Source organism: Neoarius graeffei, chromosome 25 (genome assembly GCF_027579695.1).
Source record: "Neoarius graeffei isolate fNeoGra1 chromosome 25, fNeoGra1.pri, whole genome shotgun sequence".
Lineage (NCBI taxonomy): Eukaryota > Metazoa > Chordata > Actinopteri > Siluriformes > Ariidae > Neoarius > Neoarius graeffei.
The window spans coordinates 50,013,248-50,037,986 of record NC_083593.1 but is presented as its reverse complement, the minus strand read 5'-3'; the positions used below and the strand labels follow the sequence as shown (position 1 = coordinate 50,037,986).

General features: G+C 41.7%; 1 protein-coding gene across 2 annotated transcripts in view; it reads right to left on the bottom strand.

The window, feature by feature from the left end:
• The window catches only part of itga1 (integrin, alpha 1), a 173,375-nt gene that overhangs the window by 20,058 nt on the left and 128,578 nt on the right, over positions 1–24,739 (bottom strand). For both annotated transcript variants that reach the window (XM_060908884.1, XM_060908883.1), the window contains 4 exons: positions 22,211–22,321; positions 11,569–11,645; positions 8,926–9,052; positions 4,910–4,990 (listed from right to left, as the gene is read on the bottom strand). In XM_060908884.1, coding sequence (XP_060764867.1) covers positions 4,910–4,990; positions 8,926–9,052; positions 11,569–11,645; positions 22,211–22,321 — 396 coding nt within the window. The remainder of the gene's footprint in view (positions 1–4,909; positions 4,991–8,925; positions 9,053–11,568; positions 11,646–22,210; positions 22,322–24,739) is intronic.

The following is a 24,739-nucleotide window of genomic DNA, read 5'->3' as shown; positions in this document are numbered from 1 at the left end:
TATTTCACTTGTGATATGGTCTGGTGTTAACCAGACTAACTCCAGTGTAGCTTTAGCAGTATGTTTAGGGTCATTGTCCTGCTGGAACGTGAACCTTCGTCCCAGTCTCAAACCTCTGGCCGACTCAAACCGGTTTTCCTCCAGAATTGCCCTGTATTTACTGCCATCCATCTTTCCTTCAGTCCTGACCAGCTTTCCTGTCCCTGCAGATGAAAAATATCCCCACAGCATGATACTGCCACCACCATGCTTCACTGTAGGAATGGTGTTCTCAGGGTGTTGGGTTTGTGCCACACATGGCATTTCTCATGATGGCCAAAAAGATCAATTTTAGTCTCATCTGACCAGAGAATCTTCTTCCATGTGTTTGGGGAGTCTGCCACATGCTGTTGGGCAAACTCCAAACGTGTTTTCTTAAGCAATTGCTTTTTTTCTGGTCACTCTTCCATAAAGCCCTGCCCACTCTGTGGAGTGTACGGCTTAAAGTGGTCCTATGGACAGATACTCCCATCTCCACTGTGGATCTTTGCAGCTCCTTCAATGTTATCTTTGGTGTCTTTGTTGCATCTCTGATTAATGCCCTCCTTGTCCGGTCTGTAAGTTTTGGTGGGCGGGGCCTTCTCTTGTCAGGTTTGTAGTGGTGACATATTCTTCCTATTTTGCTATAATGGATTTACTGGTGCTCCCTGGGATATTTAAAGTTTGTGATTTTTTTTTTTTATAACCCAGCCCTGATCTATACTTCTCCACAACTTTGTCTCTGACCAGTTTGGACGCTCCTTGGTTCTCATGTTGCTTGCTTAGTAGTGTTACAGGGTCAGGGTCCTTCCAGAACAGCTTGATTTATACAGACATCATGTGACAGATCATGTGACACTATGCACACAGGTGGCTCTTAATCAACTAATTGTGTGACTTATGAAGTGAATTGTTTGGACCAGCTCTTATTGAGGGGTTTTATACAAAAGGGGTGAATACTTATGCACACTCCAAATTTCTGTTTTTTTCCCATCTTAATTATTGTTTGTGTCACAATAAAACAACGATTTTCACCTTTAAAGTGGTCGGCATATTGCGTAAATCAAATGGTGCTAATGGTCCAAAAATCCTTTTTAATTCCAGCTTGTAATGCAGCAAAACAGGACAAACACCTTTTGCCAGAAAATAAATTACCGTACCGCGTATTCATCATAAATCAAGGGAGGCTCATGGGCCGCCGTCACAGAAACGACAGGCGCCGAGCACACAGGGGATGCGTATACACGTTCCAGATGTCATAGTGTCATTTATTTTTTTCGCGGTCAGGTTTCCATCAAATCCTGCGCTCTGATTGGCTGGTGAGCGGGTCTGTATCCTACAATACGGACCCAGTTACGAACCTCTGGCGACTCACTCGTTCACAACAAAAACAAACATAATAGCATTTTTGTCAACATTTATCTTTTTTTTTATAAGATTTATTTATAAAATTACCAAAAATCTTATAAATTTTTGCCAGCATTTCTCAGCATAATAGCATTAATTTTACAGCATGGATAGCGATAACGACAGTGTTCACAGTGAAAGCGAGTTTTACTACCCTGAGGAAGACAAAATAAAACAAAACATTTCAGGAGAAAGCTAAAAACCTGTAACTTGCTAACGCCGAGCAAAAACATGGCTGAATCCTGAATGACTCAATTTTGTACATAGGGGACTACATAGGTGGCAAAATGTAGTTTTTTTTCCTGCCATGGAAGTGCACTTGTATACCGAGGAGGAAGCCATTTGCATTACAGCCGTGAATGAGGATTCAAAATAGCGGCTCGGCTCGGCTTTCCCTTTCGGGCGCTCTTGTTTTCTGTTAGAATTTGGTAAAGAAAAAAATAAATATATTATTTACCAGCTTAAGGTCGGTCCGTATGGTGAAATACCGTGACCTTGAATACTGACCTCGACCCAGAGGGCCTCGCTCAGTACTTTCAAGACCTCGGTCACGGTATTTCACCATACAGACCTCCCAGCTGGTAAATAACATATATATATGGGTCAGCAAAAGTAGTTCAGTAAAATTAAGTAAATATTTCAATCATGATTTTCTTCAGTAGTATCTCTTTTATTGAAGCGATTGTTTTACTTTTGGTTATTACTTAGTAATAACCTACTTTTGGCTGTTCTTTCAGATTATGCACCTAAATTTGCTCCATCTCTTACCGTTTTTATTTTGGCACAGGATAAACAGTTCCTTCAGCCTTCACTATATATAACATAGTTCCAGCGGTACGGTAAAGTGTAAAATAGCCAGTTATTTTATTTTGTATTTTATTCACTTGAAGGCTTGTGGTTATAGGAACTTAATCAATGCCGGTTGTTGTGATTTGGAGTTGTGCATGTCCCTTATTCTGCTTATAACACAACAATTACAAATTTTATGGATTAAACCAGAGGTGGGCAAACTACGGCCCGCGGGCCACATCTGGCCCGTTGGCGTTTTTAATCCGGCCCGCGGAAGACAATCATATAAACACGATTGAGCAGATCTATAAACTATAAGCGTCAGTGTTATCACGTAGACAGGTGTTCTAGAGATCCGTCTTTCCAGTCAGTCGTATTCACGCGAGATTACATTTGCAGAGTGGTGCAGCGCGTGCCATGGAAGTCATTCTGGCGCCCGTGCCACTGATGATCTCGAGAACATAGGATAAAACTTTACAATGAGTGGTCCTAAAAAAAGAAAAGTGGACAGTGAGTGCAGGGTGTTCAATAAAGAATGGACAACTAAATATTTTTTTTTTGCTGAAGTCCGATCAAAGGCTGTATGCCTTATTTGCAAAGAAACCGTTGCAGTTTTAAAGGAATATAACATCAAACAGCACTTTTCCTCCAAGCATGCTAATTATGTTAACAACCCGTCAGCGCAAGCACGGACGAATACAGCTCAGCGGTTGCTGAGTGAATGTGAGTATTAACACTTTCTCTTTATAAAACTATGTTGGAGCTGTAATAAGATGGTAGTCACATGTTTACAGACAATAATATAAAAAGTATAACTCTTAGTAATTTTGGTTGTCGTGGGTGGCTGCTGTAGTGCTGGTGTTTGTTTTTAAGTACCATGTGCTTTTGGGTGTCTGCTCCGCCCCTCATTTATGTCCCGGTCTGCTATTATAGGTGTATTATGAGCAGCTGACCTTGCTTCTGCTTATATCTGTTCCTGGACTTTTGCCTGTGGAGGTTATTCTGATCTATGAGTGGCCTTTTGGAATATGAAAACCTGTTTGGAACCTGTGTTTTGATTTTTTGAGGACTGGAAATATTTCAGTGAGTGACTTTGAACCTGAAAACCAGTTTGGAGTTTTTTGCTTTCTTGAGCTGTTTTGTCTGATTTTGTGGGCTGGATGGATCCAGTGCCAAACCACTGAACTGCAAACATGTTGGCATGGTGTGGTACCCAAACTGTTGAACTGCAAACATGTTGGCATGGTGTGGTACCTCTCCTACTAATGGTGGTTGGTTGTACTGGCAGGCTGGAAGTGGATGGTTAAAAAAAAAAAACACTCAGGTGTAAATCTACGAGTTCAGTGAAATGTACAAAAATGATATGTACTGATATGTAATTTAGTTCAATTTAATGATATGCAATTTAGTTGTATGTATAAAATGATACAAATATACAAATACACTGGCATCCTACTCATCCTGGCAGCTCAAAGATGTAATTTAAGAATTAAGTGTGCTACTTTTCTTACTATCACGTGTGTGTGTGTGTGTGTGTGTGTGTATTACTTTTCTGGATGGATCCAGTGCCAATCTATTGAACTGCAAGCATTTTTCTGTTCTGTCTTTGGCTACATTTACATTAGACCGTATCTGTCTCGTTTTCTTCGTGGATGCACTGTCCGTTTACATTAAACCACCTGGAAAAGCCGGGAAACGGGAATCCGCCAGCGTCCACGTATTCAATCTAGATCGTGTCTGGTCCGGTGCTGTGTAAACATTGAGATACGCGAATACGCTGTGCTGAGCTCTAGCTGGCGTCCTCATTGGACAACGTCACTGTGACATCCACCTTCCTGATTCGCTGGCGTTGGTCATGTGACGCGACTGCTGAAAAACGGCGCGGACTTCCGCCTTGTATCACCTTTCATTAAAGAGTATAAAAGTATGAAAATACTGCAAATACTGATGCAAATACTGCCCATTGTGTAGTTATGATTGTCTTTAGGCTTGCCATCCTTCCACTTGCAAGTAGTAAGTGATATGCGCTGGGATCACACACACAGCGGCTCAGTCCCGAATCACTGCTCGTGCGCTTCACTCGCGCGCTGTGTGAGCTGCGCAGGGCCGGAGTGCGCACCCTCCAGAGGGCACTCGCTGTTCAGGGCAGAGTGATTTGGAGCGCAGGATGCCTGCGGAGCCGAGCGTATCCGTGTATTGGTGTTGCTGTGTGCATGGCTAACGGTTTTAGTGTAAATGCGAATCATTTTAAGAACGTTAATCTGATGATCCGCTGATTCGACGTAATGTAAACGTAGCCTTTGTTGACTGAGAACTAAAATAAATGTCAATCTGATCTGCATTTGGGTCTCTGTCAGTGAAGGCCTTACAATAACACTAAAGCTTTTCCAGTTTATGTTCGATATGTATGAATTTGGTGTTGGCCCGGCCCGCCTGGCAAATTTCAAAAGTCAGTGTGGCCCCTGAGCCAAAAAGTTTGCCCACCCTTGGATTAAACAATAACATATTTTTTTAAATCAGTTTATAGGTGCATTTATTTTAAATGTGAACTGAACATCATTGAAGCAAGTTATTTATGCAGTAACGCGGTATGTTTTAATCCTGTGTGAACATGATATTCATATTGAATTAGACAAAACTGGATTCTTCAATAGTAAGAAAGAAAATTGGGAAATGTTCTGGATGTAAAGCTTACCTGTACATTAGATTTGAGGAAAGGGTATCCTACTGCGCACACGACCTTGAAGTGATTCGGATCACAATCTTTATCTTTAGACTACAGGAAAATAAAGAGACATTAAGATTGACAGAGTGATAATTAACGATCGTGCCACGAAATCGAGTCGTACATGAGCTGATAGCTGACGAGGCGCGTAGCTCCGAATCGTCGATAAGCTGTGTACGACGAGATTGAGTGGAATAACGGTTTTATTCTATCCACATTCACTGGATTTTGAGAAACAGAGCATTTTTATTTTTCGGAAATTCGATAAATAAAAACTTTACACAAAACTTCTGAAAATCATTTCCGCTTCTTAAAAACCTATCGATGGCGGCACGAATTGACCTGTGTCATCTTGCTGTCGTGCTGAGGTACAGAATAGCTTTAGAAATTTATTTCATTCTTCCTTGGACATTTCAGTTCGGTAATCTTCAAACGTCTTTGAGCTTTTGAACCAGTCTATAAAAAAAAAAAAAAATCAACAACTTTTAATACTTAAAGATGAAGAATGCAAACAAACCGGTGAAATGACAGGAGCGATTTGTGGAAAATGCGATGATAATAATAATAATTCTTGAAAAAAAAGATACGTTCTTACCATCAAATACTTTCATTCCATATTTTGTTGCTTTTTTTTTGTATTTTTGGGGTTTTGTTTTCATGTAGTTTTTATTTCGTCCTCGGTTGGTTCAGCAACACGCTCCGCCATTTTGTTTTCCTCTACTCACGGTATATGAGCTGATATCCTAGTAGTAGAGTAGCCAATCAGAGTGCACGATTGCTCATATCCAGTGAATGTGGATAGAATAATAAACACTAAATTGGAAAATACCAAACAATTACTGATATTCATCAAATTTCAGGAATTTCAGTCTAAGAGGTTTTGCAACAATACACAGTCCATCTTCAGACCATGAGTTAAGTACAGACAGGTGACAAATTAAAGAAAAAAAAACAACATAAACTGTGTTAGTGACATGTTGAGCCACCAGGATGCTTCAGTGATCAGAGCTCATCGCTCCGGTACTGAGAACTGTATCCAAAGCTGCACTGAAGCTCTTCCAGCTGTTTACGACGGTCTTGACATCTTAACATACTTTGTGAGTTTTTCGTGATGATTATATGGCATTTCTGCTCGACTTCCGATATGCATTTTTTGCAACCGGAAGAGCCGCTGTCACGTGATCATACGTCACAAAAACTTTCGGGCACAGCACAAGCGGGTAGATGAATGGAGAAGTGGATGGCAAGAAAATATATATACTTTATTTCGAATCATTTGTACAATAGACACACTGGTATATTTACAAAATACATTAAAAAAAAAAATGATTCGGGTCGAGACCAAGATTTTAAAAAATCTGTCACACTGTAAAAAAAGAATAGTTGAGAATACTTGAAATTTCAAGGCAACAGTCTGCATTAAGAATTTTATGTTTTGCCAATGATGTGCCCATGATAATCCAAACTATGATAACACTTATCTTTATTAAGAATTCTTAATTAAGTCAATTTTCAATTCCTCATTCTGCCAACATAGATTTCTCTTTTTGCTGAACAGTGGCATTCACAGTAGTACAAAAAGGCAATTGAGGTTATCAGACTTTTTTCACCTTTATTTGGATAGGACAGTGTAGAGACAGGAAATGAGCAGGAGAGAGATCGGGAAATGACCTCAGGTCGGAATCGAACCCGGGTCCCCAGGTTTATGGTATGGTGCCTTATCCACCTGAGCCACACCCACGATGTGGGCTTTAAAAACTTTATTTCAATATTGAAGTTTTGTAATTGTGTAGAACAATGAAAAAAGGCATGTATAGTTTAATGATAAAGTGTGATAACCTCAGGGGCGTTGTGGTTCAGGTGGATAAGGCGCCATACCATAAATCCGGGGACCCGGGTTCGGTTCCGACCCGAGGTCATTTCCCGATCCCTCCCTCCCTCCCTCTCTCTCTCCCGCTCATTTCCTGTCTCTACGCTGTCCTATCCAAATAGAGGTGAAAAAAGCCCCAAAAAAATCTAAAAAAAAAAATTGTGATAACCTCAATTGCCTTTTTGTACTACTGTGAATGCCACTGTTCAGCAAAAAGAGAAATCTATGTTGGCAGAATGAGGAATTGAAAATTGACTTAATTAAGAATTCTTAATAAAGATAACAGTTTTATCATAGTTTGGATTATCATGGGCACATCGTTGGCAAAACATAAAATTCTTAATGCAGACGGTTGCCTTGAAATTTCAAGTATTCTCAACTATTTTTTTTACAGTGCAGTCCCAAATTAAGCAAAATAAACAAAAACCAAATACACAGAAACGGAACCGGTCTCGACCCAACCATCCCCACCCTCCCCAACAAATGCAGACAGACACACCCAAACAGCAATCAAGAAATAAGTGAACAAAAGAAAATTAAAAAGAAAAAGAAAGTAAAAAAAGACAAAATAAATGAAAAGAAAATAATTTGAACATCAGAATTCTCCCCCCCCCCCCACCCACCTCCCCAGTATCAAACAAGGATTTTGGTTATTACCAAAATATTATATTTTGTAAAATTAAAATTTTATATAATATTATTTGGTTATTATGAAATTGTTTTTATAGTCTTTAAAGTACATTGGACATCATCCATTGGACATCATGGTGTATTGTGCTGCTTATGGTTGCAATAATTCCAATGGGAAATGCCCTGGAGTAAGTTTTTTTGCATTCCCCAAGGACCTGAAGCTGAGGAAAGTGTGGGCTCACCTGCGCATGCGCAGTAGGCTTCGCGCATGCGCAGTAGGCTTGGTAGGACAACTTTACAGAACACCTCTTGAAAAAAACTTTGCACCTACTGTTTCCCACAAACTGTATTCGGACCATTTCACTGAGGATTCTTTCAACATTAATACTCAGGTACTGAGCGATATTAATTCATGAAACATGAAACAGGAAGCATAAGGATGAGAAAAAAAAAAACAGTTCAAATCGGGAAGCCACGCACACCTGCGCCAGGCTGCACAAATGCGCGAAGCTTCCCGACCCAAACCGCCTCTCTCTCATCCTTACACTTCATGCCTCATGCTCCATGAACCAACATCGCTATTTTTTGTTTTTTTAAATCGGATCTGCGCGATTCAGCCGTGAAAAAGGCGGCATCCGCTGAAAGGCGCGCTGTTTGCATCCCTGCACGGAGGCCAGGGGACAGGGCAGGAATATTTTTGTTGATATGAGTGATCCGGTGCGATTTCGCGACCCCCCCCGTTGAAGACCTCTGCGCTAAGCGACTGAAAGCCGAGGTAAGGATTAGGATTATAATTTTGGGTGTATCAATTATTGATTATCATAATTCTGACTCGTTTCACCATTTTGAATGTTTTCATCTCGGACTCTGGAAGCATTGTATCTCAATCAATCTCGAAAAATATCAGCAAAAAAAAAAAAACTAGCTTGCAACGGACTTTAGCTAGATCTATGATGAACTTTCAATGTATGATACAAAAATAATACTTCTTTCAACAGATCATTAGCCTTTGAGCAGAATTGTTTTTAACTTACCAGGAAGTGTTATAGAGCCGACCGCTTTCAGTTTCATGAGGGCTGAATGAACTCTCACTCTCAGAATCATCTGACCCGTCAGAGTAAAGACAAGATCCATGTTCATGTGAATTTCCAGCTATCGGTTCGAATTGATAGGGTCTAACTTCACATCTCTGTGAAACATCGGGAATGTCACTGTCGATGGTGTCCATTTCGGTAACCTGTTTACATTAGATTCCCAAGCGCTGGCTCCTTGGAAAGTTTTTGTGACGTCACGGGTCACGTGACCACCTAGCTCATTCACGAATCCTTGTTTTACGCTGATGTATAGAAAAACTTGAATAATGTGATGATTTTCACATTTTTGACGCCCTGCAGTGATTTAGATGGCATTTCTTATGTCCTTTATACATAATTATACCCAGGTAAAAATCCATGTCCCATATCCTTTAATTAGGTTTGATACTGACCTCCACATTGACGTAGTTGATGTTTTCCGTAGTGCTGAGCATGACCTTGGTGTTGTACGCATTATCTCCACTGTTCCTGATGTTAATGTTGACTCGGAACTTCCCCTGGTAGGCCTTAATGACAAGGCTGAGATGTCACAACACAAAGAAACAGGCGTTAATGAACACCAGACTGCTGATTTATTTGGGTAGTCATGCTCACTTTATCATGCTTTTTTTTTTAAACAAATTAAAGCTAGACTACCTTTCAGATTTTTCAAGTGTAGGTCATAAAAAGAAATTTCCCGACACCCAATTATTTTTGTTTCGTGGACCGAAAGCTACTGAATTTGAATCACAGACTTCCAATTTTATTAGTTTTTTTTTAAATAAAACAATTAATGAATTTATCTCCACATGGCCCTAAATTCTCTGCTATTTTTTCCTGCTTCACCATGACCCAATACAAGATACTATGTCATGCATGACGTGGTGGGCTTTCCCTGTTTGCGCAAGGCACGATTTGTGGGATACAAATTTGAAACAGGAGAGAAAAATGGAGGACGTGAGTGTGCGAATGAAACGTGAAAGACCGACTACAGTAACGGAAAGAGAGCGAGAAGAAAAGACGCTATGTTATATACGAAGGAAAGGAAATGCAGGACCAAACTAATAAATATTGGCGGTCAGCGAGCACCTCGGTGTGATCAGCTGTTCATTTAGCGACAGAATGATGGAACTGTCAGTGCACGCTCAAAGGTGAACCTGCGCATGCGCACACGACTGCACGAAGCAAGCGATTTCATACACATTATTTGCTCAGGAATCCCCTCAAATTAAATAACTTCCCAGCCACAGAATGGCCTGAAATTTTGTGAAATATTACAGAATTAAATACATCACAATGACCAAACTGGTGACTCTAAATTGACCGTAGGTGTGAATGTGAGTGTGAATGGTTGTCTGTGTCTATGTGTCAGCCCTGTGATGACCTGGCGACTTGTCCAGGGTGTACCCCGCCTTTCGCCCGTAGTCAGCTGGGATAGGCTCCAGCTTGCCTGCGACCCTGTAGAAGGATAAAGCGGCTAGAGATAATGAGATGAGAGACAATGACCAAATTTCAGAGGGAACTAAATTTCACCGATTTTATGAAATCTTTTTATGAGGCCGTCTCGCTTTAAATCTGTGTTCGTGTTGTAGAATACTAGATATCAAAACTTTCAGGCTGAACTCATTTACACAAAGCGCAGAGCAGAGTAATAAAAGACGTGTCCTTTTTCAAACTCGAGCATAAATCAGTTGCAAAAATTTGATTTTTTTAAAACAAATTTTCCTTTTCAAAAACACCTGATTTAGCTCAATAAATCATTAAGTGCAATGGAAGTCAAATTAGTACTAATATCTCATCTCATCTCATTATCTGTAGCCGCTTTATCCTGTTCTACAGGGTCGCAGGCAAGCTGGAGCCTATCCCAGCTGACTACGGGCGAAAGGCGGGGTACACCCTGGACAAGTCGCCAGGTCATCACAGGGCTGACACATAGACACAGACAACCATTCACACTCACATTCACACCTACGGTCAATTTAGAGTCACCAGTTAACCTAACCTGCATGTCTTTGGACTGTGGGGGAAACCGGAGCACCCGGAAGAAACCCACACGGACACGGGGAGAACATGCAAACTCCACACAGAAAGGCCCTCGCCGGCCCCGGGGCTCGAACCCGGACCTTCTTGCTGTGAGGCGACAGCGCTAACCACTACACCACCGTGCCACCCCTAGTACTAATATTAATTTAAAAAAATAATAACAGACTGTTCATTCAAAGCATTCACTTTTTTCACTTTCTGCAAACACAGAGGACCTCAGATGTTAGAAAAACATCATACAGTATTTCACTTTAATAAAAATAACTGACCGTTACTGCTAGTGACCACTAGAGGGCAAACTTAAGCAACAAGCTGCATATTTGCCCTGCTCAAAAATAATTATCATGAAATATCAAATCATATCATATCATGATTATGTTGTAGGGGCGGCACGGTGGTGTAGTGTTTAGCGCTGTCGCCTCACAGCAAGAAGGTCCGGGTTCGAGCCCCGTGGCCGGCGAGGGCCTTTCTGTGCGGAGTTTGCATGTTGTCCCCGTGTCCGCGTGGGTTTCCTCCGGGTGCTCCGGTTTCCCCCACAGTCCAAAGACATGCAGGTTAGGTTAACTGGTGACTCTAAATTGACTGTAGGTGTGAATGTGAGTGTGAATGGTTGTCTGTGTCTATGTGTCAGCCCTGTGATGACCTGGCGACTTGTCCAGGGTGTACCCCGCCTTTCGCCCGTAGTCAGCTGGGATAGGCTCCAGCTTGCCTGCGACCCTGTAGAACAGGATAAAGCGGCTACAGATAATGAGATGAGATGAGAAGAATATAAATATTGGCACCCATAATTAGAACATTTTAATTAAACTCCTTTATACTCATAGGTTTGTAGGTGACTGTTGGATGCAGACTGAGCTGGTCAAGGCGAACAGTGATCTCAACTGTGCTAGTTTGGATGTTTGTTAATGTTCATGTGATTAAAAACATGATAACAGGGTCCACTATGGCCAAGTTTGAACCTCCTGACCTTTTTCCCGTCTCCTTTGTTCTTCACTGCAATTCAAAAGTTTTACCTGCTGACATTCGGTGAAGCTTGGAGGTGTAAATCAGCGATACACTTCTCAGCATTTCCACAGTCTACTAAAGCAATCTGAAACAAACAAACAAACAAATAAATAATCACCTCATCAACTCAGATACATCACCGAATAAACTAGCAGCTATATGTCTTCAGTTTCGGGAAACGATTCAGACAAATTTCTGCTGCCTTGCAAAAGTATTCACCCCCTTGAACTTTTCCACATTTTTTAAAATTGTTAGACGCTAGAAATGAAATGGATTAAATTCGATTATATGGTATGAATCTTCATATAATACAGTGGTGCTTGAAAGTTTGTGAACCCTTTAGAATTTTCTATATTTCTGCATAAATATGGCCTAAAACATCATCGGATTTTCAGCACAAGTCCTAAAAGTAGATAAAGAGAACCCGGTTAAAGAAATGAGACAAAAATATTATACTTAGTCACTTATTTATTTATTGAGGAAAATAATCCAATATTACATGTCTGTGAGTGGCAAAAGTATGTGAACCTTTGCTTTCAGTATCTGGTGTGACCCCCTTGTGCAGCAATAACTGCAACTAAACGTTTGCGGTAACTGTTGATCAGTCCTGCACACCGGCTTGGAGGAATTTTAGCCCATTCCTCCATACAGAACAGCTTCAACTCTGGGATGTTGGTGGGTTTCGTCGCATGAACTGCTCGCTTCAGGTCCTTCCGCAACATTTCGATTGGATTAAGGTCAGGACTTTGACTTGGCCATTTCAAAACATTAACTTTATTCTTTAACCATTCTTTGGTAGAACAACTTGTGTGCTTCGGGTCGTTGTCTTGCTGCATGACCCACCTTCTCTTGAGATTCAGTTCATGGACAGATGTCCTGATATTTTCCTTTAGAATTCGCTGGTATAATTCAGAATTCATTGTTCCATCAATGATGGCAAGCCGTCCTGGCCCAGATGCAGCAAAACAGGCCCAAACCATGATACTACCACCACCATGTTTCACAGATGGGATAAGGTTCTTATGCTGGAATGCAGTGTTGTTTTCCTTTCTCCAAACATAACGCTTCTCATTTAAACCAAAAAGTTCTATTTTGGTCTCATCTGTCCACAAAACATTTTTCCAATAGCCTTCTGGCTTGTCCATGTGATCTTTAGCAAATTGCAGACAAGCAGCAATGTTCTTTTTGGAGAGCAGTGGCTTTCTCCTTGCAACCCTGCCATGCACACCATTGTTGTTCAGTGTTCTCCTGATGGTGGACTCATGAACATTAACATTAGCCAATGTGAGAGAGGCCTTCAGTTGCTTAGAAGTTACCCTGGGGTCCTTTGTGACCTCACTGACTATTACACGCCTTGCTGTTGGAGTGATCTTTGTCGGTCGACCACTCCTGGGGAGGGTAATAATGGTCTTGAATTTCCTCCATTTGTACACAATCTGTCTGACTGTGGATTGGTGGAGTCCAAACTCTTTAGAGATGGTTTTGTAACCTTTTCCAGCCTGATGAGCATGAACAACGCTTTTTCTGAGGTCCTCAGAAATCTCCTTTGTTCGTGCCATGATACACTTCCACAAAAATGTGCTGTGAAGATCAGACTTTGATAGATCCCTGTTCTTTAAATAAAACAGGGTGCCCACTCACACCTGATTGTCATCCCATTGATTGAAAACACCTGACTCTAATTTCACCTTCAAATGAACTGCTAATCCTAGAGGTTCACATACTTTTGCCACTCACAGATATGTAATATTGGATCATTTTCCTCAATAAATAAATGACCAAGTATAATATTTTTGTCTCATTTGTTCAACTGGGTTCTCTTTATCTGCTTTTAGGACTTGTGTGAAAATCTGACGATGTTTTAGGTCATATTTATGCAGAAATATAGAAAATTCTAAAGGGTTCACAAACTTTCAAGCACCACTGTACTGTACAACATCACTGCATGGTTATGTTAGAAGCTAGGTGCTGATCCATACTATACAAACTTGACAAGAAATACAGTACATCATGCTCCCATAGAGGGTATAGAAGGAGGTTTGGCCCACCCACACCACACAGGCCATACACCACTCCCGGCTACTCCAACCCCAGTCCAACTGAACAGCAGGAAGCCTTCACACTCCATATCCACTCACTACAAATCCTCTATAAAGGTCAGATTCTGTTTGTATATTGATGGATCGTCTAAATATGTCGTGAAAAATGGTGTGTTTGTTCTGCTATAATCCACTGCTGCTTCGCACAAACATCTCAGCAGCCTCTGAGGCTTGTATATTGCCAGAATCTTATCTCTTCCTGTGGTGTATGGGCAAGTGCTGGTTCTGGAGGAAAGACAAGATCAACAGTGAGGGGAAAGAATGGAAAAAATCTGTTTGGACGAATTGTTATATCGGGATTCACTCTTACAGCCAGTCAGTCATTGAGCCAAACCTTAAATGGAAATCTAAATTTGAACTTGTCTGGGTTAAATTTCCACTCTGTCACATTTTGCCCCAAACCGGCATCAAATCTTTTACGGAACACAACAAACAACTGCTTCACAACACAAACTTCGCATTCTAACATTACATTCACATCAGCAAGCGACAAGTGACCATTTGTTTTCTGCGTACATGTACAGTATGACAAATCAACAAAGTGAACTGAAATTTTCTCAATTCTATTCTAATTAATTCTCATCTCATCTCATTATTTCTAGCCGCTTTATCCTGTTCTACAGGGTCGCAGGCAAGCTGGAGCCTATCCCAGCTGACTACGGGCGAAAGGCGGGGTACACCCTGGACAAGTCGCCAGGTCATCACAGGGCTGACACATAGACACAGACAACCATTCACACTCACATTCACACCTACGGTCAATTTAGAGTCACCAGTTAACCTAACCTGCATGTCTTTGGACTGTGGGGGAAACCGGAGCGCCCGGAGGAAACCCACGCGGACACGGGGAGAACATGCAAACTCCGCACAGAAAGGCCCTCGCCGGCCACGGGGCTCGAACCCGGACCTTCTTGCTGTGAGGCGACAGCGCTAACCACTACACCACCGTGCCACCCTTAATTAATTATGACACAGTAATATCCAAACAATTGGCCCAAATAATACTTTGGACCAGTGGCGAACAGTTACTATTAGACCTGAGACTTGGGCTCAGCTAAAACTTAGCTAGACACCAAAAAAGCAACAGGGCAAAGGATTTTGTAAGGGATTAGCATCAGCCTGTCAGGTCGCTCCATAGTGTGTAGCTGTTGATGTTGATTTTAAAAGTAACTTCGTAAATTACACAGGGAAATGAATACTTAAGTATGAGTGAAAAATACTCTAGCGAACATGCAGTGTGGAAGAAGAGTCTGGAGACAGAAATCTTAGTTTCTCAGTCGTTAGCCTGTCCTACTTGCTCTCGAGAGCACTGGCTTGACCGCTTTATTAGCATTCGGTAACACTACTGATGAACGCTATACCGGCTGGAAGGTAATGTCACTGCTGCGCTAATGGTGTTTCGACTCATAGTTAAGCTCGTGTTGGCATTCGAGAATGATACATTTCGGGTGATAAATATTTGGTCCCTCCTACTATAAATCAAAATCTGATTGGTTAATTCATCTGTCACTTCCTACATAAACACACACACAAATGGCCTTCTGTCCCAGCAATGAAGTCCTAACCAGTGATACCCCTTTTCCACCAAATCAGTTCCAGGGCTGGTGCTGGTTCACAACTCGTTCAACTTGCGAGCCAGCTGAGAACCAGTTTGCTTTGCCATAGCTCGGGATGCTAAGGGAAGCCACGTCATTACGTCGCTGTATACATCAGTTACGTCGCTACGTTTGCATAAACCTTGGCGCAAATATCGAAGCAAAAACAACACAGAAGAAGCAGCAGCAGCAACAACAACAATAATAATAATGGATGACTTCGCGTTTGTACAGCTGCTGCTTCTCGTCGCTTAAAAATGGCGAGCTTTCGCAGTCTTGTTATTGTTGTTGGTCTTAACAACTCCGCCCCCCGCTGACGTAAACGGTTCTTTCCTCTGGCCCAGCAGAGAGTTGGTGCTAGCCTGGAACCGGTTTTTCTGGCCCCAGAGCCAGTTCTTTGTTCAGTGGAAACAGAAAACCCGGTTCCAAACTAAGCACTGGCCCCGAACCAGCCCTGGAACTGCTTTGGTGGAAAAGGGGCATGAGTGAGCAGCTCTAAACTCTTCTCAGCCTAGACACAACAAACAAAACAATCTCATTGGATAACTCTGTTTTAATGTTTTCAGGACAGTAACCCTTTCATTTCCGAAGCAAATTTGATAGAAAATGAGGTCAAATTAGAATTAGAAGAGAATAATTATCATAAAATTATGAAAGAATGAAAGAAATTTCATATAACATTTGAAATGTTGATATGTTTAGGCCTCTGAAGGCCTAGAAGGCCCTGATGGTTCCCCTCTGCTTTGGAACAATCCGATGACACGTTTGGTCTGACATTTTCTTCAGTTCCCCACACACAATTTTGTGTATAGGGAGGGAAAGTAATCTCATCGCCCCCTACTGGATACATTCCAACCTCTAGGGCAAAATGAATAGGAATATCTTTTCAAAAAAATTACATTTCGGGTTACACTTCAAAGTTAAGACAATGGCTTCCAAATGTTGTGCATGTCGGGCAGCTCTATCGATCCTGGTGATCACACTTTATTTTTTATTTGAATTGTTTTGAATGTCTTTTAATAAGCTGATCAAAGACTACACGGACCCGACGTCGCGTATGTGACGTCACCGCAAGTCTAGCGCCTTTCCAAATGTGTAGCAGGTAGCGGCCGGCGAGTAGCCTACATCAACATGCCGATTTGTATAGCGTGGTTGGCGGAGTATTTCTGTACCAGTGTCGGCTGCTGGTTTTTAAAACAGGGGAAGCCCATTTTACGCATTCATCGTAAAACCTGTAGGCCGGATATCAAAGCATAGAAAGGTGTGCCCCATTAGCATAATGAACTAGACAACCCTACCTAGTGGCAGAAAGTATTTTTGCTTGTACATTTCATGTTATAGTCTGGCTTGCCAGGCTAGTGCCTCATATCCTTAATCAAAAATATCAAACATCCAAAAATCACTGGCTATTCAACGAAGAGCCTTGAACATCATACCCTGATATGCAACACAGAGTCTTTAACACAACACCCAGCTGTGCAACACATCCTTGAACATCTTCTGCAACACAGTCTGGAAATTCATAACCAGGTAGGCTATGCAACACACAGAACCTTGAATATTATACCCAGGTATAACCTATAACACAGAGCCCACCATTCTCTTAACATTACTGAACAATATACACACTTCACATTCATGAACATGAACACTATTTATACACAAATTCTGCCCTCCGCTCCTTTTCCAGAAAATGGTCTGTGACCCTGTCATACCAGCTGGTTGTGCTTTCCAGAGACTTCACCAATTTCTGTTAGCAGCTAGCACTGCAGATCCCAATAAGGCTCAAGCTAGCCTACAACCAGATTGAACTACAAATGAAATAAACGAGTGAATTCACGAATGATCAAACTGATAGAATGGATGAAAGTTAACGGAGCACAACGAGTAATATTTACATTTATTTACAGAGTAATGTACAGAGACATCAATGAGAAGAACCGTTTATATGAAAAGAAATTCGGACAGCACTTTGGCACACGACTGCACTTTCTCGACATCCGCTAGGGACTGACTGATCATACTTCCGTGTTCCTCACCGAAGTACCGCCCTCCTCATGTCTTTCAAACACTACCTCCAATAATCCTTCATCAGCCCGGCTTCTTGTCCCTCCCACTGTCTCGTTTAGTCCCAGAGAAGCCCGGCTTCCCTGGAAGTGACGATTTTATTGATTTTAACCAATAACAACTAGCCGAAATTGGCTGTTCAGAGCCGTCTCGTAGACTGCAACGGATACCCGGCTGCCAGTCAGTGTTGCCAGATACCGCTGATGTTTTCCATCCCAAAATATATTCAAAACCCGCCAAAATGCACTTAAAACCACCCAATCTGGCAACACTGCTGCCAGTCCATAGAGCCCATTGAAATAAGAAAGGTTACAGCCTGGCAGCAAAGGTGATTCTCGTAGCGAACTGGAAGTTCGTCAGACATCACTCAAATAAGTTACAGGATAGTTATGAACGTAAATACAATCTTGGGCATATATTATGTTATGCAAGTTATTGTTTTAATGAGAATTCAACGTCGTAGACGCCGCAGTTTGGGGAGAGAATTTTAGGGGAAGCTCGGCTTCCCTTGTTGTCTCTGAGAAATAGCCCCTGTTCTGTACCAATAAGAAATGCATCCCTCGTAGGGATAACCATTACAGATCAGGGCATGTAGTCAACTGCCGCTATTCACAGGGAGAGCTGTCAGCACTCGTAAGGGCTAAGCCTACTGCTGACGCAACGTGAGCGACTCTGACTAGACGGTTTGGTTGTAGTCCGTTTCTGACAGGTTAGGCGCAATTTCGATCTTTTAAAAGACAGCGAAATTTCACCTGATACTTTCACAGTTAGTAGATAATCCCAACATATACAACATATTTTTTGGGGGTGTACAAGTTCCACGTCATAACTTCGCGGGATTTTTAAAAAAATCGGGTCTATGGGATTTTCAATAGTATGGCTCTCGGCTTAGGAACGCTACCACTAGGATCGCTGTGTTTCACTTTCCCTCCCTCATGGTCCTACCTTCGTTCCAGTTTGGCGTGCAAAAAGGGAAGAAAAGGTTATAACTGTGTTTGCATCTTCTCATTAATGTGTATAAAAACATTAGGAAGAAAAATAAAGCTTGGAAGGATGTAGCAGAGATCATCGGTGACTCTACGTATGTGAATTTATGAAGTGAGTTCAGTTTTGTGATGTCACAGAGTCCCAGGTTTGATCCTGAGCTCGGGTCTATGTAGAGTTTCACATGTTCTGTGACTATGCATTTGGGCTTCCTCTAGGGTTCTCCGGTTTCCTCCCATTTCTCAAAAACATGCTAGGCTGAGGTAAATCTAATAATGTGAATGATTGTGTGAATGAGTGTGTACAGTAGTCTGGACTGGACAGAGAGGAGAAGCAGTGCCAGGCACTACAGCAAGTCTCCAAGATAACTCTCATTTCTTACTGATAACCTCATTAATGCTTGCGGGCCAGCTGTGTGTGTGTGTGCGAGAATGAAAGACATGCCACTATTAAACCATTAAATCATTGTGACCTACTTTAAGTCACCCCCCCTTCTTTTATAGCCCAGCTCTCTAAAAGCATTCACACTGTCACTTCATCTAAAACACAATTCCAGTCATGAGTGAAATTTGATAGCCGATATTCCCGAATCCCAGTGGGGTCGCATAGGGAGCGTGAGAGTTTCCCAGCACCATCGGATTCTCATTACAGCGCTGAGTGGGAGAAAAACGTTTTCTCTAAAGAGCGGAAAATCTCAGAGTACTTATGAAACACTTCGCTGAACTTCATCTGGATCGCTCACAGCTGTTCTTCACTGCACCGGCATTCCAGGATCAACACTAAATTAGTAACACCAGGTGAACATAATGCTAATCTCAACCAGGAAAAAAGATCTCCTGCTCTACCCCTGTACGCAAAAAAAGTGATTATTTTTCAGTGGTTGGCTCCTCTTGGATGACTTGGTTTCCATTTAAAGTAGAGACGCGTTAAGGGGCGGGACTATGGATGAGCTCAGTGTGGGATTTCAACGAAAAGTTTGAATCTTTTATGCAGGGGTGGACTAATTTTTGGACAAAAGATTCATCAGCAAACCTACTTATCATGAATAGGACACTGGAAATCGAATGATCACCCCTTAATCTCCCCTTAAATTTCTCCCCTTAAATTTCCTACCTTTTTTAAATGCAAATTAAATTGTGAGAGATATTACACATTTGTGGGGCGGCACGGTGGTGTAGTGGTTAGCGCTGTTGCCTCACAGCAAGAAGGTCCGGGTTCGAGCCCCGGGGCCGGCGAGGGCCCTTCTGTGCGGAGTTTGCATGTTCTCCCCGTGTCCGCGTGGGTTTCCTCCGGGTGCTCCAGTTTCCCCCACAGTCCAAAGACATGCAGGTTAGGTTAACTGGTGGCTCTAAATTGACCGTAGGTGTGAATGTGAGTGTGAATGGTTGTCTGTGTCTATGTGTCAGCCCTGTGATGACCTGGCAACTTGTCCAGGGTGTACCCCGCCTTTCACCCGTAGTCAGCTGGGATAGGCTCCAGCTTGCCTGCGACCCTGTAGAACAGGATAAAGCGGCTACAGATAATGAGATGAGATGAGATTACACATTTGTGACAAATGCAACTAGCAGTAAACTAGCCAGCTAACTATTTCTAATAGAAGGAGCACATTTTCAATTTGTGTATTTATATACACTCACCGGCCACTTTATTAGGAACACCCATACATCCACCTGCTGTTTTGTGCAGTTCTCGAATCAGCCGATCCATGACAGCAGCACGATGAATCAAATCACGCAGATACAAATCAAGCGCTTCAGTTAATGTTCACTTCAAACATCAGAATCTGATCTGATAACATTGTGATCACAAAGCGTGACTTTCTTTCACTGTGGCATGGGTGTTGGTTTGAGCCAGATGGACTGATTTGAGTGTTTCAGAAACTGGATAGATTGGTTCGAGTTGCCAGGAAGGATATAGTAATTCATAGCAACTCTTTACAACCGTGGTGAGCAGAAAAACATCTCAGCATGCAATAGCAGAAGAACACATTGGGTTCCACTCCTGTTGCCAAGAACAGGAATCTTAGACTACGTTCGGACTGCACCCTGAAACAACCCATATCCGATTTTTTTGCCCATATGCGACCTGTATCCGATTTGTTATTGACAATCTGAACGACACAGATCCGATTTTTTCACATGCGACCCAGGCCGCTTGGATATGTGGTCCTAAATCCGATGCATATCCGTTATTTTCACATGCGACTGCAGTCTGACCGGACAGGTCGCATTCATGCCACCTACACATCATCAACAAGAGACAAACGTCACTATTCTGCGTTGGCTAATCCCGCCTCTTTGGTGGAAAACAACAACATTTGTACAGTTTTCAGAATTTAAATAGACTTTTATAGAATTGATCAAGCTAATGGTGGATTTGGTAGGGACCTGGATGTTAAATCATCCTGTATTACAAGATTTTAAGATTGTTCTGGAAATTTCCAGTAATTTGACACCTTCGGTCTCATTAGTCTGCTGCCCACATTAATCAGATTATTGTGTGAGTTCCGCCGCCACCACAAAAACCACATCGCCAGGTCTCGCCTCATCTCCATGCTTTACTTGCAAACTTGAAGAGTGCGCTTTTTTTTTGTTTACGTATTACATAGATGTGCTTATGTGTCAATTTGCGCATGCGGGACACTTTTGGGTCGTTTTCCGTTCATATTGGAGATCGCATACAAGTCTCATATAATTGGTAATGTGAACGGCCTAACAAAAAAATCGGATTTCACAACAAATCGGATATGGGTCGTTTCAGGTTGCAGTCTGAACATAGTGTTAGACTCAAGAACAAGTTCCTTTTAAAGTGACCAGTGAGTGCATCTTTGTATTTTTAACAGGGCTTTGAACCGGTTCAAGGAACGAAAACGAAAACCGGGAACTTTTTCTATTTCACATGGAACAGAAACGAAACCAGAAACTTTATTATTTTTTTATGTTCCGGAACAGAAACGCTTATTAAAAATAATGGTAACCGGTTAATACCGGTTTTTATTTCGTTCCTCAAAGTTTCCGTAGCCTACAAATAAAAAAGTCATTCTTCTCCTGCGCAAGTTTCTATGACCCGCTGGGGTTCACTTCCTGTGTGACGTTCGCTGACTGAATGGAGAGAGCGGGAGGGTGGACTACTATCACGTCTCCACATCTTAAATAAGAGGTAAATATTGCAGTCTATCGTTATTCAAAAACATCAATTTCAAACACGATATCAATATATTTGTCCACGTTAATGAGAGGCTCGCGAACATTGAATGACGTTAACCTCTGTTAGTCTATCAATGCATAGGGCCTGACTAGCCTTTGGTAACACACTAAACGAATTATCTTTCATTTTTAGCACTTTTTCTGTTTGTGTAGATGGGAAGACATACTGAGAATCCAAATCGCCAACATTTGAAATAATAATTTTGAATTATTTCTTGTCTTATTTAATGAAGGTTGTAATAGAATTAGCCTACATTTGGCTTAAGCTGGATGAGACAGACATAATTTTATAGCCATTTGTTAAACAGCTGACAGGGAACGTAATTAACCATTCCGGGAACGAAATTTTTTTGTTCTAATCGGTTCGGGAACGTCTATTTAATGGTGGAACCCAAAACCGGAAACGTTAAAATTCCGTTTCTGTTCGGAACGAACCAATAGGAAAAAAATTCTGGTTCAAAGCCCTGATTTTTAATAAGGTCAAAGCTATAGAAATTCTTCTGGGATCATTTTTAACGTTTGCTAGCTTTGCGTCATTATTATTATTTTTTATTTTTATGATACATCTAAGACCTGCTCGCAGTACATTAATAATAATACACACCAACATGTACCAAGTCATACATGGACGTGTTTGGTAATAAAACCATCAGGTATAAACCACCACCACCATCCCATTAGGGTAAAGCTGAAAATTACCGTTTTATTGAGTGATGTTGGTAAAGTTCCATCCAGCACTGGGCCATTGTCTACATCCACTAACCCGAAGTCCAGAGACACCATCAGAGGATCCCTGAAGTCTAATTTGTCCTGCAACAAAGAAAAAAAAACACCATGGCACATCTGTCAAGGTCATGACCTTTCTGGCCTCATTAAATCTCAGGAAGCCTTAAATCAAGCCGTACTTATCTACAGTCAGGTCCAAAACTGAGTCTACTAGAAAGAGCTGTCGTGATTATTACAGCCATTATTTTTTAAACAGCTGAACAAAATAAAGGTCCAAATATTTCATATTTCATCTATTTTTTAACTTCACAGCCAGTTATGTCAATCACACAACACAACACAACATTTTACCTGTTAGCAACTATCGCTAATTGTATGATAATTAGCTGAAGAGCATGCTAGGGAACTTAATAAGATTAACAAAACCGCTCAACATTAATTAGGAATTTGTTAGCAATATATAAAAGAAAGAGGAAAAAAGGACAGAGAGAGAGAGAGAGAGAGACAAACAAACAACACAATGAAGAGGAAAATTGTACACAGTGAAAGATACTCAATATCAAACAGGTGTTTTCTTGATGCTAGCTGGAGTGATAAGAATAAATGTACTGTGTTCTGGAAATTTCTGGAAAGTTGCCATGAAGGAAGAAAGTAGAATGTTGCACCTCGATGACTATAACAGCTTTTGGAACATTTTTTTTTTCCTCAGGAGTATATAAACTGGGCGGCACGGTGGTGTAGTGGTTAGCGCTGTCGCCTCACAGCAAGAAGATCCAGGTTCGAGCCCCGTGGCCGGCGAGGGCCTTTCTGTGCGGAGTTTGCATGTTCTCCCCATGTCTGCGTGGGTTTCCTCCGGGTGCTCCGGTTTCCCCCACAGTCCAAAGACATGCAGGTTAGGTTAACTGGTGACTCTAAGGCCCTGTCCACACGGCAACGGATTCAGATGAATCCGATAAAATTGTTTATCGTTTCGGCCTGGCATCCACACGGCACCGGCGTTTTAGGTGCCCCAAAACTAAATCTTTTGAGAACGGGTTCCAGAGTGGAAAGATCTGGCAACGGCGCCGTTGCGAAGTCGTCTGGATGAGTAGAACGGATTTGTTTACGATGACGTCACAACCACATGTGCTTCACGCCGAGTAGAAGTGTAACGAACTCGATGCAAGTTGTCAACAAATCCTATAACTTGGTTCATGAAACGCGCTTACAAAATATTTTCACTGTGAATATTTATTGTGTAATGGTGCAAAGTGAGAGAGAGAGAGAGAGAGAGAGAGAGAGAGAGAGAATAGCCCTTAGGGCAGAGTCAATCCCGCCAGCAAAAATAGGGAAAAAAAGGAGCGATCTCACCTCTTCAGATGTTGGTTTAAGTCCTACAATACATTCCTCAAAAAGGGTGTAGAACAACAAATTAATCCATCAACGTGCAGCATTCAATTTATTCCGGACCATTAAAGACGCCGCCTTCCGCATAGAATCATACGTCATCCTTGCTGCCATATTGGATGGGTCAAAGCGGAGAATAAAGATGCCTCATTCATGTGCTGTGTTTAACTGTACCAACAGGTTTACCGTCCAAACGAGATCACATGGGATTACCTTTCACAGGTGAGACTGGAAAAATACTTTTCATTGTATTTGGTCATTATAACGTAATTTTACGAACAGATTTTTCTGACTTTGTGGCTAATATGAAGTCTCGCGCATAATAGTTTATGCGCATGCGTCCTTACTTCTTCTATTGTTCTGGTGTCTCCGAAGGGACCGTCTTACAGCGCACCTAGAGGTGTGGCATGTGTATTGCATCGTTTTCAGCAAGCGTTGCGTTGCAATATGGACCTGATATTTTACTGATCGTTGCCCATTTGGACGCGATATTTTTTTTAATAACATCTCGTTGCCGTTGTCGTGTGGATGTAGCCTAAATTGACCGTAGGTGTGAATGTGAGTGTGAATGGTTGTCTGTGTCTATGTGTCAGCCCTGTGATGGCCTGGCGACTTGTCCATGGTGTACCCCGCCTTTTGCCCGTAGTCAGCTGGGATAGGCTCCAGCTCGCCTGCGACCCTGTAGAACAGGATAAAGCGGCTACAGATAATGAGATGAGATGAGTATATAAACTAACTATCTTGACAACCAGGCTAGCTTCTTAGCATCAGATCGATAGCTACAGCTGGAAAGTTAGCAATAAAGCTAACATTAGTAAAGTTTTGTAAATTCAGACAGATGTTTGTTTTTGATAATTTGCCAAACTATTATCTTGTGTAGTTAAAATCAGTATTTTATGCTTAGCACAATGTCAGACTACGACAGTGAAAAAGCAAGCTACTGATACAGTTAGCATTCGGCTAATCTAACTATCACACAAAACTGGGACAAGTTTCTGTGGAGTTCTCACAGTTTATGGCACTAAAAGGCAAACGAAAACTTTTGAGGAAGAATTTTGGTCTCTCTTTTTTGTTTATCTTGGCTTTTTTTTTTTTTTAAATCGACAGAAAAATCCT